This window comes from Palaemon carinicauda, chromosome 9 (assembly GCF_036898095.1).
Source record: "Palaemon carinicauda isolate YSFRI2023 chromosome 9, ASM3689809v2, whole genome shotgun sequence".
NCBI classification, from domain to species: domain Eukaryota; kingdom Metazoa; phylum Arthropoda; class Malacostraca; order Decapoda; family Palaemonidae; genus Palaemon; species Palaemon carinicauda.
In genome coordinates this window covers 115145114-115162613 of record NC_090733.1, presented here as the reverse complement: position 1 = coordinate 115162613, position 17500 = coordinate 115145114, and the positions used below count along the sequence as shown (strand labels likewise).

At 31.5% G+C, this 17500-nt stretch overlaps 1 protein-coding gene across 1 annotated transcript in view; it reads left to right on the top strand.

Annotated features, from left to right (window-relative positions):
* Window positions 1-17500, top strand: part of LOC137646840 (tubulin alpha chain-like) — a 32338-nt gene that overhangs the window by 13107 nt on the left and 1731 nt on the right. Inside the window, exons 2-8 of the mRNA XM_068379917.1 lie at window positions 10624-10722; window positions 10924-11146; window positions 12087-12259; window positions 14072-14200; window positions 15427-15626; window positions 16235-16361; window positions 17236-17436. Of these exons, the coding sequence (XP_068236018.1) occupies window positions 10720-10722; window positions 10924-11146; window positions 12087-12259; window positions 14072-14200; window positions 15427-15626; window positions 16235-16361; window positions 17236-17436 (1056 nt within the window). The 5' untranslated portion in view covers window positions 10624-10719. The remainder of the gene's footprint in view (window positions 1-10623; window positions 10723-10923; window positions 11147-12086; window positions 12260-14071; window positions 14201-15426; window positions 15627-16234; window positions 16362-17235; window positions 17437-17500) is intronic.

Here is a 17500-nt window from a genome sequence, read left to right as displayed (position 1 = left end):
ATATTAGCAAAGTTTCTTGCGTCCTACAAACAAATAAATGCCACATGACAAGGAAAACATTATTATTATTATTATTATTATTATTATTATTATTATTATTATTATTATTATTATTATTATTATTATTATTATTGTTGTTGTTGTTATTATTATTATCATTATTATGATTATCATTTTTATTTCTATTATTATTACTTTCTAAGCTACAACTCTAGTTGGAAAAGCAGGATGCTATAAGCCCAAGTGCCCCAAAAGGGAGAATAGCCACCTGATTCTATGATGACCCGTTTTATGAATATAAAATGTCAATGCAATTGCCATAAATTATTTTCATAAATGTTCATAATTATTTTTGGTTTTAGTTCCTTTTGACTATAATGTACAAAATTATATTTTAAACGTAAATATTGCGTCACCATTTTTAATGTCAATATTTTCTTACCGAATGAGCTTATGCAGTTATAAACCTAAAAAGGGAAAAGATAAAAGATTTGGTTTCCATATTCATAAAGGAATTGAGAACATACAGTACACTTCACGATGAATTTTTAAGAATTCTTTAATTATCATCAAAGAGATAAATTTATTAAATCGATGTGATTGTACAGTACATTATCAGAAAATTCGCATTGCACCCCTTTATATCAGAGGTTAAATCGTGCAATGTTAACGGTAAACATATTGGAATGCATTATATACTTTAGTATAGATAACTAATTTCCCTATACTATCAAATCTTGGGAAGAATCATGCTTAAACTCTAAGAGCTTGTTTCATCTACAGCTGAAGTCACCACAGAGATTTCAGGCATAATAAGCCCCACCCCCTGATGACGTCATAGCCAATCATGTTGACTTTTTGGCAAACGTGGGAGACAACGTGATTGGCTAAGAAATCATCAGGGGTGGGGCTTATTTCACCCGAAATTTTTGCGGCGACTATAGATGTAATTAGAAATATTACGAAAGAGGTGCTTATCTGACTAGGTTGTGTCACCAATTAAACAGGCTCACACCTGTTAAAGTGAATGAATTATGGATAGGGGGAATAAAATTGTATAATCATCCTATACTTTCTTTGCCTACTTCTGTTGTTGTTTTTTAAATATCAAACCTAACCCTAGTCTTTAAAGTCACTTGAAACATTTTCTTTCTGGAAAGATTTTTTTTTCCTCACAGAACCATCTCGTCTTTTCTATTAGAAAATCTGACATTACACTTCATTTCCTTCCTGAGAATTACCATGAATGTCCTCTCAAGCCCTCACTAGCTCACAATACTCAAACCAAAAGTATTCGACGAAAATCCCTCTCTTTCACAAATCCTAAGCCTAAGGCCTTACTGGCGATCCAAAAAATTGTTTCATCTCTACTTGAGTTTCCAGGCGTCTGTCATATCCTTCCTTCAAAATACCAAATACATATATATATAAATTATATATATATATATACATATATATATATATATATATATATATATATATATATATATATATATATATATAGATAGATAGATAGATCTATATATATATATAGATCTATCTATCTATCTATCTACATATATATATATATATATATATATATATATATATATATATATATACAGTACATGCATAAGTATAAATGTATATGTGTGTATATATGTATATATATATATATATATATATATATATATATAGAGAGAGAGAGAGAGAGAGAGAGAGAGAGAGAGAGAGAGAGAGAGATGAATGTGTTTATGTGTATATAATTAATTTCTACATTCCCTTGCAAAACAAATGAAAGCAACTTTGCAAGAGGCAAAAGATTTTACTGGGACATGAACGGGTATACAGCATATCAAGGCGAGAAGACGAAAGGAATAATGAGAGAGAGAGAGAGAGAGAGAGAGAGAGAGAGAGAGAGAGAGAGAGAGAGAGAGAGAGAGAGAGAGAGAGAATCAATATCAGACAATGATACATATGCACCAATAAAGTACGTAGCAGTAATCACACGTAGATAATGAAGAGAACAAGCCCTTTAGAAAGAAGGGGAGGTAAAGACTTCTTGAATTCGCAACAACCCTCGTGGGTCTACGTCGATAAGGCCCTCTTCATCAATTATTCGTTACATTACGTGACGGACGGTGCAAGGACAAAGGAAAAGATAAATTGATGTGAGTTGACAATTGCAGAGTACGATAATGATGAATACTGTTTGTTCGGTTTCATATGTGCATTTGTTCGATGGTTGTGCAGGCAAAGATTTAACGATATCGAGTAGTTAGTTTATTGAAGTAAAAGTTTACTGTGCGCATATTTGTACGGAAATATTTGTATGTAAGATAGATAGATAGATAGATAAACACATACATACGTTGAAAGATGGATAAAGACCTTTTTTATGACATTGCCCTGTAGACTGCCACTCTCTTCATCGATGATATATATATATATATATATATATATATATATATATATATATATATATATATATATATATATATTATTCTTATTCATATGGGTCCTGTGGGACATAACAGAAATGCCGTTATAATATATTAAGCAGTCCTTATGCCATAAAGGGCTCTAGAAAATCGAATTTCGTGACCCAACTCAATGGACCTTTACATGAAAGAAAATATGACAAAGGGAGAGCCAGGTATCTTATTAATGATTATATCGAACGTTACATCGGATGAACGCAGCCGGAAATAGGCCTAAGATTATAGGTTTAAGATTATCTATAGTAGAACTCATAGACATCTGTCATATTTTGGTAGTTTATTTGTTTTCTTTACACATTGTAATACAGGAAGAAATAGATATATGTTTGAAGCTCGGGGTGAGGATGCCAGGTACATCCTTGGCAATATCCTTGGACATGATGTGTCGTACAATGCAAGTGTCATTTATAAATTTATATAAGAAGCAGGTCTTCTTAATGCTATTTAACTTTTATAAAATATTTACTTTTCCAGTTTTAATTGAATATTCTTTTAATCTTTTTGTAATAAACGATATCGGTGTCAATGACCTTCGATGTCAGGATGCCAGAGATCTTCAAATCATTCATTCATTCTAATTTCGTCATACTGGCTGCCCTTGTGAAAGAGCCCGTGTCTTGCTATAGACAAGGGATTCTTGAACGAACGAACGAATCTAATTTTGGAGACTGCTAGCTAAAGTAATTGGTCAATTCATCTTTTCTCGATATAAACATGTGCAAATTATGTATGATAATGATAAAGATAATAATAGGACAATCCTTTATGACAATAAGCTTCATTAGAAAATATCGTTTAGTAAGATGATTCAAAGAGTCGATCAGTAATACAATATCGAGTTGTGATTGTCGAAATAGTGTCAGACATTTAAGTGATTAAATATGTCGAATTGAATAATTAATTAAAACAATATGAAAAATTATTTTGGCAGATCTACAATTAACGGGGTTAGAAATTATCAGTAAAATCAAATACTTTTAATTTGCTATAAAAGAAATCTTATATTTTCCGGTCGGTTTTCATAATAATAATAATAATAATAATAATAATAATAATAATAATAATAATAATAATAATAATAATAATAATAATAATAATAATAATAATAACCGTTTGTTTCCGTAGAATTAGACATAATATTGTATATGATACATAAAAGTTGCCCACAAACAATATGATTTTTAATTAAACTCAGAAATTTTGGTTTCTCAAATGAGGCGCGAGTCTGAGCTCCTTATTCCATGTTTTAAAAAGCCAATCATTTTGAAACGGGATGCAATTCCTAGGGTCAGAGGAATAGCGGTGTTTATTAAAAGTGAGTACCCTGCTTTAAATAAGTCCTGTTATGAATGCAAACATGAGATTCAGGTCATAAAGGTTTGTGGCAGGAATAACAACTTTGTTTGTGTGTGTTTCATCTATCGGAAGCGAGACATGGATGATTCTATCTTTTATTGTCTTTTAACCATTATGGCTAAGATACAAGAAGATCATAAAAACGCTTCTTTTGGTCTTTAATGGTGATTTCAATGCTCACCATAGAAAATGGTTAAATTCGTTTTTTCCAACTGATCCCCATGGCTTAAGAGATTGGGCTTTCCCTCTGAATCAGGCTATAATGAAGTCATAAGTGAAGCTACTCACAGGTCTGGTAACTGTTTGGACCAAGTATACACTGATTTCTCCTGGTTTTATAACGAGTTAAAGTTGGTTCTTCAGTTGAGATATCTAGTCATACCCTGGTTTCATAAAAAATTCAGACTGAGCAGCCTATCCCTGATGTGTCATACTCATGTAAGATATGTATATATATATATATATATATATATATATATATATATATATATATATACATATATATATATATATATATATGTTTATATATACAGTATATATATATATATATATATATATATATATATATATAGTATATATATACTGTATATATATACATATATATATATATATATATATATATATATATATATATGTATATATATCTATATATATACATATATGTAGATATATATGTATATATATATATATATATATATATATATATATATATATATATAAAATCTCAAGTAACCTAAAATGGCATTTTGAGTGATCTTTTGCATTTGAGCTGGTCATGATTGCATAAGCGTTGAGCCTGGTGTTCTCTTAACTGTAAAAGTCTTGCGAAAACTACACAGTATTCTAGAAGTTTTATTCCAGCTATGACCAAATTACCTACTGGCTGTTGAATCATTGAAACATCAAAGTTCAAAGTTGCTGTAAATATTTTTCTGTTGAACAGGCTAATAGTCTCTCTTCATAGTTTATATTTGGCAGATTTATTTCAACGTGGTTGCTCATCATGAAGATATTTTATATCTTTTATTCATTACTTCTCATAGGACTTGTAGCATCCTGCTTTTTCTATTTAGGTTGTAGCTTAGCAAATAATAATAATAATAAGAAGAAGAAGAAGAAGAAGAATAATAATAATAATAATAATAATAATAATAATAATAATAATAAGCAATTAAATTTTATAAAGCAAAACGACTGAATAATCTATTAATAACTGGAATAAATTAATTCGTATATAGGTAAAGCAATAGTATGCTTTATAACTAGGACAAAAATCGTACCGATTTAAAACAGAAAAATCACAATTCCTTTCTAATATATCTTGTCTAAATAATAATAAATTATACAATTCATCATTTGGATGATCACGGGGACCTGACGCAAGGTCATTTTGTAAAACAACTGAAGGGGCACTCAGTAGAGAGCATGCCTTCTCCAACGCCAAGCAATCGTATTTTGCTCTTAATTCTACTGCGTACTTGTATATCGATGTATTTTCTTCAAAATGTAATGGATTTGTCCTAGGGGCATACCTCATATGTCCACCTAGTTTCGTGGAAATTGGTTCAGTAGTTATTGCGTTATCTTCACAAACAAAAATAAACTAACAAAATATTGACCATTTAGTTAGCATTGCGATTATATTCAAATTACTGTTACGTACTTGTACTTCGATGTACTATATCAAAAACTGTTACAGATTCATCCTTGGGTCACACCCAACAGGACTACTAAGTTTAGTCAAAATCGGTACAGTAGTTTTTGTATAAATTTGCTCACAAACGAACAAAGAAATATATAAATTAACTTACGGACGAAACAGACAGGGAAGAATGCCTTAGCAAAAATCTTCGATTTTGGCGAAGGCAATAACATCTTCCCATAAAGGCTCCGCGTCATGCGATAATCATAACAAAACAAAAGTAAACAAAAATATATACCTTCCTTTTAAGAAGTTTTTTTACCTGAGCAAATGATGGTGCGACTCCAGGTAAGTTCACAGGTGTTCAAATAAAAGGAGGCAACCAAATCGATAGCATATAATCATTGGAGTAGACTCTACTCCCGTCTATCATTCCTGGTCCTTTTTTTATTAAAGAGGAAAAGGCAGAGAAACAGGTTGACAGGTTGTATCATTATATATATATATATATATATATATATATATATATATATATATATATATATATACAGTATATATATATATATATATATATATATATATATATATATATATATATATATATACCTGTATATATCGTATACTGCATATATTTCTTATTATTATGAAATAGTGGTTGAGGTGTCATATCTATGAGAGAACCGGAAAAAGGGGGTGATTAATTATATATTCACACATATACACACACACACACACACACACACATATATATATATATATATATATATATATATATATCCCATCAGTCAACTATCCCGGAAGTCCTTCTTTAGAAATGATTAATAGACATCAATTAGCGACTTCATGCTCTCTCTATTTTTAGTCTGCAAACATGAATAATACCTATGTGATATATCTTTTATTATGTCTCCCATAAGCCTGGTATATGCTTGTGCTATGTTGGCAGTATTATAAATAAACTTGAAAGGTGACAAGGCAAGGTAAGAAGAAATGAATGTTTTGAAGTAAGGAATGCTTTGAACAGAGGTTTTAGCTGTAAAGATGAAAACTTTGCCTACTGTACTGATATATTTAGAGCATAGAAGCAATACTTGAGTTATGCGAATAGATATTATTTGTGAAAGAAGGATAAATTCAAGTTTCCTAATGGAGGTTAGTGATTGGTCTGGATTGAGCCTGCCTTATGGCCACGTTGAGCGAATGTTTTCATGTTCGATCAGATTGACATAAGACTCTTTTTTATAGTTTATTTAGGAAAGATTTATTTTAATGTTGCTATTCTTTTTACAGTATGCTATTTTAATTGTTCATTACTTCTCTTGCAGTTTATTCATTTCCTCATTTCCGCTCCTCACTGGGCTATTTTTCTCTGTTGGAGCCACTGGGCTATTTTTCTCTGTTGGAGCCACTGGGCTTATACCATCCTGCTTTTCCAGGTAGGATTGTAGCTCAGCTAGTAATAATAATAATGGATCCAAGCCCTTAGGCTAGTTTGGTGCGCTTTGGTAAGGTGCAGAAAGCCTAATGTGAACATTTTAACTCTAAACAGACAATGGAGATATTTTAAAGGAAGTAAGATTACATGGGTGTACAATTAGCTTCGATGAATGAATGGGCCATATAATTACAACTTTTCGTTGAAGTGCATGAAATTAGAGAGTAACAGATAGATTATTATTATTATTATTATTATTATTATCATTATTATTATTATTATTATTATTATTATTACTAGCTAAGCTACAAACAAACCTATAAGCCCGAGGGCTCCAATAGAGAAAAATAGCTCATTGAGGAAAGGAAATATGGAAATAAATAAAATGCAAGAGAAGTAATGAACAAATAAAATAAACTATTTTAAGAACAGTAACAACATTAGAATAAATATCTTATATATAAACTATAAAAACCTAAAAAACAAGAAGAGAAATAATATAGTGCTACCGAATGTACCCTCAAGCAAGAGAACTCTACATTACGTAAAAGTAAGTCATAGACTTTTAAATGTATCAAGAAGAACAAGATATATACATGGCAGATGCCTAGGTGTGAGTTTAACTTAGACTTGGAAATATCATGTTTGACCATCCAGCATTGATTCCGGATAACGTAGATGAAATTGCTGTTCCTTTAGAGAGAGAGAGAGAGAGAGAGAGAGAGAGAGAGAGAGAGAGAGAGAGAGAGAGAGAGAGAGAGAGAGAGAGAGAGAGAGAGAGAGAGAAGTAGCCATGTCTAAAGAAATACTGGAAAATATTGAGTAAGGTGTAGGTTGTCAAGATTAATGACTCCAGCAAGATTTAGGGGATAGAATGGAATTACGTGATTGATAGGGTTTCACCCATTAAGAATTCACCGTGCAATGATAAAAAATGTTGATTTTAAGAGTCTTGTGTCCCTTTTTGAAAATAATTCATGCATGTCCAAATGCAAATACCTCTCTCTCTCTCTCTCTCTCTCTCTCTCTCTCTCTCTCTCTCTCTCTCTCTCTCTCTCTCTCTCTCTCTCTCTCTCTCTCTCCTTCTTCTTCTTCTTCTTCCTACTTGAGTTTATTCCTTTTTATTATAGAATATATCATTTCATACGCTTCTTTAAGAACTTTTACATCATGCTTAAATGTAATGTTTTAATGAATGAGTTACATTTGATAAATGGAATGCATACCACCAATTTATTTAATGTAAAGGAAAACATTTTCCATCCCATATTTCAATTTTCATATGATATCATATCAAACGAAAAATAATTTGCATGTATCTGTTCTCTCTATCAATTACTTAGTTTTATTACAAGGAACAATGATCCAAAGGTTGATATAATACTGGAATAATATTTACAAAGCAGTGAATTACGGATAGATTAGATCGTTAGCAGTCAACAGCTATATCAAAACAAGCTAAGAATAATTGCAGATAAGTTAATTTTAGTTCATAGCTATTTCTTATGATATTCAGAACTATAGATAATGAATTTTGTTAGATAATACTCAATAACAAAGGAACAATTGTACCTAAAAATACATTCAACCACAAAACGCAAAGATTAGACATTTCCATTACAATTAGTCTTGCACCGTTTTCAAATGTTTTATGAATCTTAGAAATATAGATAATGATTCTTACAAAATGATAGTTGATGAAAAGAGAACTATAGATAATGAATTTTGTTAGATAATACTCAATGACAAAGGAACAATTGTACTTGAAAATACTTTCAACCACAAAAGAAAAAGATGAGAATGTTCCATTACAATTAGAACCTTTTGCAAAAACAGTCATCTATCTACCTAAGGTCAAAGACCTTGAGATTTTTCGTGCGAAGGAGGTCCTCTGTTCTTCATGAAAAATTCAGCGAAGCGACAATGGCCTCTATGAATCCCCGGAACTATTATTTAATCTACGCAAATGCAGAGTAACGGCTGGTGGTAAATGTTACATGAAATAATGATGAAACTTCTTTTGTTGCATGATCCTTTGTGATAAACAATTCAACTATCGGATGATGTTTCAAGGTTGATGATTTATCACCTCTTGTGTAAATTTATCTTTTGATGTTTCTTTTTTTTTTTCTAAAATTCGATTGCCATCAAACCAAGCTGCTTTTATATTCATAGGATTATAAAGGAAAAATTCTATCAATTACATAACTCATCGACAAATTCACAAAGATACTTTACACCTTTCAAACTCATTCAAACTCTCAAGTCCCTACTTATATGTAGTACAATATCTGTTCGTAACATTATAGATCTGTATCTATAGGAAAGTTGACATATTCAAATACATATCCATATATATATATATATATATATATATATATATATATATATATATATATATGTGTGTGTGTGTGTGTGTGTGTGTGTGCGTATGTATAAATATATGTGTATATATATACAGTATATATATGAGTGTATATATATGTATGTATGTATTATTATTAATATCATTAATAACTGCTAAGCTACGACCCTAGTTGGAAAAACAGGATGGTATAAGGCCAGGGTCTCCAACAGGGAAAATGGCCCAGTGAGGAAAGGAAACAAGGAAAAATAAAATATTTTAAGGACAGTAATAACATTAAAATAAATATTTTCTATATAAACTATAAAAGCTTCCATAAAACAGGAGGAAGAGAAATTAGATAAAATACTGTGCCCGAGTGTGCTCTCAAAGGGAAGGCCATGGTACAGAGGCTATGGCACTATCCAAGACTAGAGAACAATGGTTTGATTTTAGAGTGTCATTCTCCTAGAAGAGCTGCTTACCATAGCTAAAGAGTCTCTTCTACCCTTAACAAGAGGAAAGTGGCCTCTGAACAATTACAGTGCAGTAACCCCATGGGTGAAGAAGAATTGTTTGGTAATATCAGTGTTGTCAGGTGTGTGAGGACATGGAAGAATATGCCGGACTATTCCTTTAAGAAACAGATCTTCCCCTCTTAGGATTGAAAATAATTTTTTCTACTACAGTATATTAAAATTACAAATCAAAACTCAAATAAAACCCAATTAATGACTCCATGATATAACTATAGGCATTCAAAGAAGAGTAATCGTACCATCAGACTTCTACGTAACACGAGTATTAAGTTTACTAGTTACCATGGCAACGGCGGGCCGACCTGATGCCCCTTGACAGGCAATTTCATCAATAAATTATTTCTGACCTTAATGACGTCTCATTAGAATGTACTTTAATCTCGCCCTGTTAATTCAAGCTTTCGAAAGTTCTTTTGATTACCCCCGGCTCTTGCGTGCGTTCAAAACTGTAATTATTGTTTTACATTTATTAGCCCCATTAACTCTGGAATCATTATTGACGTAATTGCAAGTTTCTTAATGTTTATAACATTTTAGTTTTTCCGTTATTGTTGTTATATACTCATTTGTGTTGTTATTATCTCTCTAGTGTCATTACTTTGTTATCTTTATTATTGTAGTCATCACAATAAAGTACGTAGTTCTTTCTCATAATTACATCCGTGTTGTGCTTGTTCTGATCTTATTACCAAAAGGATAACTTCACTTTTACGTATAGTATTTTCTGTTACATTTAGAGTATTTCTTTAAACATTATCTGATACCCTTATTTCTTATCTAATTTATTTCAGTGTGATCTATTGGCTAATGTGTGTTTTCTTTTTCAGGTGTTCTGAATTTTTCATCTTACTAGAATGCTAGTTCCTAAGTTGGGTTAGGTTGACTGTGCTAGCCATATCAAGCCTAATACGATAAGAATAAAAATGGTATTTATTTCTCTTTTTATGGTGAAATTCAAGACGCATGTGGAGCAAAAATATAACTTTTTAAATTAATCTAATAGCGAATATCTGAACCTATAAATAGCGTAACCAATTCGAATTTCTTCCTACTCAGTAACAGCAGAATTAACATAAATATAACAATATGAGAATTTAAAGCCTTAATTAACCTATTCCTTCTTCCAGCGCGAGTGTCTCAGCGTCCACGTAGGGCAGGCGGGTGTGCAGATCGGCAATGCATGCTGGGAATTGTACTGCCTGGAGCATGGCATCTTTCCAGACGGGAAAATGCCCTCCGACAAGACTATCGGGTATGGCAGTGATTCGTTTAACACCTTCTTCAGCGAGATGGAGAGTGGGCAACACGTGCCAAGGGCGGTCTTTGTCGACCTAGAGCCTACTGTTATAGGTAGGATTGAAAGGATATGATCTGACGTATTTTCAGCCTACTGTTATAAGTAGGATTGAAAGGATATGAACTGACGTATTTTCTAGTGGTTCATCTTCATCATCATCATCAGTCTTTGCAATCCTACTGCAGGACAAAGCCCCCAGACTTGTTCTTCCACTCGTGTCTTTTTATACGCTTTCTATGCCAGTCTATAACCGCAAATTTTCTTAGCTCGTTAATCCATCGTCTTCTCTTCCTTTCCCTGCTTCTTTTGCAGCCTCTAAGGACCCATTCTGTTATTCTTAATGTTAATCTAGTATTTAATAATGCTTAGATAACACTCTTTACTTGATTACCAATTTTCCATAACTTCTGAATTGATAAACTATAATATACTGGTTGATTATTTTTTTTAAGTATGAAATGAAACTGTATTGGTTGCCTTTCTTTCCTAAAAAAATAAAATTATGGTTTAATATTTGATCTCTTAGTGCCTTGATAAAACATCATGTAATATATGACAATAATATGTATTACTTTAAGCCTGTTATCCTGTTTAGATAGTATAGTTTCAGGTAATAAGACATTACTGATAATTTTGATAACAATGTTGACAATAAAAGCATCTATAATACGAATTAGTATAGCCTCAAAAATTAAGGCTTAATAAGACACCAACGTTCTACAAATATGGAAAAAAAAATTTCATTCTATGTTGACTTATTAACTTCTGTTAAAAACAGGATGGATTAATTTAGTTCCATAGGAATTTTTCTAGGAAATCTATTGAATTGGAAAAGCATTAACCAATATCAAAACATCTGTATATCAATTCCAAAGGCAATTTCATAGCATTCAACCATCAGATAAAAGAGTAAATTTAAAAGTTTATCAGAATTAAATGTTATGCTCTGACTTTATTACAGTTCTTTTCTAACCTCTTCATACCATTTTTCAGACGAGATTCGCACGGGTCTTTACCGTTCTTTGTACCATCCACACCAACTTGTAACCGGAAAGGAAGACGCTGCCAATAATTTCGCCCGTGGCCATTATACAATCGGCAAAGAGATGATTGGAACAACTCTCGAGCAAATACGTAGAATGGCTGATCAGTCAAGCAGTCTTCAGGTAATGGTTTTCTGGTCTTGAACCTGGGATTGGCTGATCAGATTAATGATTGTCTTCTGTGTGTTATCTGATCGCTCAATGTGAAGCCTTTTATTTTGATACTTTGTAAATATATAAACTACCTGATCATTTAAACGACCTAGTGACTTGTGTCTTTGGCTCACCATTCATGGGTCGGAAATTCTATGTGCTGCGTCATAAGCAGCCATGGTCTGGCCCTTCCTGGTCCTAACTTAGGTGGAAAGAGGGTCTGAACACTGATCATTTATATATACTATATATATATATATATATATATATATATATATATATATATATATATATATATATATATTTATATATATATATATATATATATGTGTGTGTGTGGGGGGGTGTATATATGTATATATATATATATATATACACACACACATATATATATATATATATACATATATATACATATATATATATATATATATATATATATATATATATATATATATATATATATATATATATATATACTGTATATATATATATGGTCGGTCTCTGGGATTGTTCTTCCCTTGCCTCTGCTACTCATGAGTGATCTTTAAACCTTTTAAGCCTTTCTCTGTATCTATAGAATTCTTTCAGGTAGTTATTCATTGATTGTCTCCCATATAAAAATCAATAATGCTTTAATCAGCGTCCTCTGTACCAAAACATAAGTGGCTAGGTACAACTGTATTGTTTTCTGCAGCAAATTGGTTGACTTACCAAAAACCATTTAATGAATGTTTATTATACTATCTTTAGATCAGTTGAAAGCTAATCGAATAATCAATCATCCTACCATTGTGTATAGACTGTTGGTAGTACCTAGATTATAATTTCCATAAAAAATAATGTAATATTTAGATTTCAACGAAGCAAATTTTCTTACAATCGACAATTCTCCACAGGAATCTAAGCTTTAGTCTGAGTAGATTCAAGCACATCAACAAATTTGGAGAATTATTTGCATCTCCAATGTAAGTATTTTTCCCCATGTGCAATCTTTCACAGGCCAACAGTGAAAACTCATATGATGAACAATAGCAATAAGGAGCATATCATTTATTTATTCAAAAGAATATTTGACATCAGAATTAGAATTCTATTGAGTAATGTGAAATTATTTATTTAATTAGTAGCAAAGCACAGGCATATCGCATATGTCCTTCATCTACCATCGCGATACACAAATTCAAAATCGTAAAAATATTTCAATAATAGGACACGGGGCAACATAAATTAGTTCTCCCCTATACAACAAAAAGCAAGTATTTGGATATATACATATATATATATATATATATATATATATATATATATATATAAATGTATGTATATATATACATATATATATGTATATATGCAATGTATATATATAAATATATATACATATATATATGTGTGTATATATACATACATACATATATACATATATATATACTTGTAAATAGACACACACACACACACATATATATATATATATATATATATATATATATATATATATATATATATATACATACATATACATATACATATATATATATATATACATATATATATATATATATATATATATATATATATATATATATATATATATATATATATATATATATACACGGATACGCTCAGATCTACATGTCCATCGGGATGGGGGGAGAGGAAGTAGTCACGCCCTGATGAAAGGAAGATGCATATCAATCTAAATATCGAAGCGCACGCTAGTAATATCATAACTTATGTTTCCAGAAGCTAGCGAAAAGGCCTCACTTTTCCTTTGCTTTCCAGGGTTTCCTTATCTTCCACTCGTTTGGCGGAGGCACTGGGTCAGGGTTCACGTCCCTCCTGATGGAACACCTGACTGTGGACTACGGGAAGAAAACAAAATTGGAATTCGCTGTCTATCCTGCGCCACAAGTAAGATTCTTTTCTTTTGTATTTTCTTTTCATTATAAATCTTCTAAACTGTATTTACCTGTTGTTATTATTATTATTATTATTATTATTATTATTATTATTATTATTACTATTATTATTATTATTATTACTAGCCAAGCTACAACCCTAGTTGGAAAAGCAAGATGCTATAAGCCCAAGGGCTCCAACAGTAAAATAGGTATTGTTCGATGGAATATAAACAAATGACTGTCAAACATTAGGTCTACTGCTTTTGGTATGCTAGCAACAATGGTTGTGTCGATATGTTGTTATTTTCCTTCTAAGCCAACGATCAACTGGTTTTTTTTTTTTCTTGTTTTTATTTTTTTTTTATTTTTTTTTTTTTTTAATAACAATCATCTCACTGAGACAATTGCCACATATACGGAACTAGATCGTTGGAATTCATGTATTAAATACACGTAATTGAGAAATTTTAATAACGGGAATTGTCCGGAATGGTATTGGGAATATATAATCTAATATACAGTGCAACGATGATGTTTGATGTTCATATTAACCTCGGTGGAATCTTTTGCCAGTGTTATACTTATTTATTTAATTGTTTCCCTTTCTCTTGCCTAGGATAGTATGTTTACTTTCTTTAACATTACCCTGATATGATCGACTTAATCGTTGGGCGTACATGAATTTGGTCGCTACAAAGCATATAGGGTTTACCACTAAACTACACTTTCATACATTTTAACGAATAATAATTCTTCTTTTTCGATAATCGGAAAAGAATAAGCATATTCAATTGGTTTCATGGACAGAATTTACTTAATTATATCACAAAACAATTTTGCATTAAAAACTGTCTATTGATTAACCATAATTCCAGTGCCCAGTGTATCTAAGCCATCAAAAACCAGTTTTAGCCGGATATTTACAGAGAATTTACCCTTGGCCTCTGTCACCTCGAAAATTAATCGGTTTGTTTAATATCATCAATGAAATAAGAAAAACATCCCTGTTAATCTTTTGTTTCTGTAATTTATATGAAAAGTCAAAACAATATTGCTATCTGATAACTATAATCAAATATTTTCTTTACTTTAAGAAATCGTTATCATTACTTTCGCCGTAAATAGTTTCTATATACAGTATATATATATATATATATATATATATATATATATATATATATATATATATATATATATATATATATATATATATACATAAAACTATGTTGGTTTTAGGTTTCTACAGCCATGGTAGAGCCCTACAATTCCATCCTGGCAACCCACGTTTCTATGGAACACAGCAACGTCAGCTTCTTAGTGGACAACGAAGCCATCTATGAACTCTGCCACAAAAACTTGGGAGTTTTAAGGCCGACCTACCATAACTTGAACCGATTGATAAGTCAGATCGTGTCTTCTATCACGGCATCGTTGAGGTGAGTTCTTTCTTGGATGTAAGGAGGATTTGGGGATGGGAAGAGCTTGGAGGTCTGATCCTCTGATGATTTTAATGCATGTGGGGAGTCGATTTGATGCCTACAGTACCTGCTATACACATGGGAATATGCAATTATATATATATATATATATATATATATATATATATATATATATATATATATATATATACATATATATATGTATATATATACATACCTGTATACACATATATATGTATCTATATATATATATATATATATATATATATATATATATATATATATATATATATATATATATATATGTGTGTGTGTGTGTGTGTCTGTGTGTGTTTGTGTGTTTGTGTGTATGTATGCTAAGTTGCGTCTTTGTTTAATTGTGGGTACATTCATAGTTTAAAAGATTTAATCTCTAATAATAGTAATGGAAAGAGGAATCAAAATACCATGAAAAGGTATCAACTGTCAAATATCATGAGATTATTTTACTTCTGCAGTTTTGTGACGGAATACCATTGCAATACCTGCTACAAACGGAATGATTTATCTTTAAATAGGATGACAGTATCGTAAAACTATTTCTATCAATCATTTCTTGAATACAGGTTTGAAGGTGCATTGAATGTAGACCTAACCGAATTCCAAACGAATCTCGTGCCATACCCGAGGATACACTTTCCTCTGGCTAATTACGCCCCAGTACAAGCAGCTGATAAGGTCAAGCATATGCAGGTAAGTTTTAGTACTTGTATTTGTTTTTCTATCTATATATTTATTCTTTCATTTATACTGAACCCAATGGATTAAGAAGGAGAAGTGAGGAGGAAAGAAAAGGTAAAGATTATAATAGCCAGGAGATGCGGAATAGGTAAAAAATAAAAAATCAGTAATATTGAAATATTAAGAATATTTTAAATTGATTTTATGTTCTTCAATATATTAGTATCATGATAGACATGTCTTTTCTTAAGGTCATTACTGATTTTCAAGTAATACTGTAGATTCCAAAGAGTAGTTGTTAATGGACACCATAGTGACTAAAGGAATATGAGGTGAAAGCCTGGAAAGTGGTCTTGAAAAATCGTTGTAAGAAAATTAGTGTAATATGGAGTCTTCATGAAATTTCTGACGAATGTAAATGTTATGCTTTGATTACTTACCTTGAACTTGCCTAACAAGCCTCTTAGAAATATGAGGTCAACGGTGAAACAAAAACAAATATACCTAATGCTTTCATTTATTTTCGATTAATCTTAGAAATTTTAAGTGTCCCCAAAAAATTACCCTTATCACTCAAAAAGGGGCATATATTCTAGGACATCAAATTACTTAATATTGTTTCCTACCAAATATACAGTTGGACGTAGAAGTCCGTGTCACACCTCGCTCCGAATATATGCATCCTGTCACCCCCTTACTTCACGGTCTGTGACCAAACAGATAGCGTAGGGAGAGATGGCACAGGTAGTGGGCGGGGCTAAACATGGGAACTTGCCGAGCAGTAAGCGCATGGTTAGGTGCTCTTCTACAGACAGAGGTGTATTAGGAATTCTTGTGTTTAACTGTACGTCAATGCCAGAAATTAATCCTATTCCTCCTTCACCAGATATCCACCTCAGAACTGACGAATGAGTGCTTCTCTCCGGGAATGCAGATGGTCAAGTGCGACCCAAGGAATGGCAAGTACATGGCTGTGACCCTTCTCTACAGGGGCGACGTCGTTCCTAAGGACGTCAATGCTGCTATACAGACCATCAAGAGTATGAAGTCAATCGTGTTCGTAGACTGGTGTCCTACTGGGTTCAAGGTGGGTAACACTGTATTTTAGGTTCATATAAAGAATAAAATTCTTCTTCTTCTTCTTTTCTTCT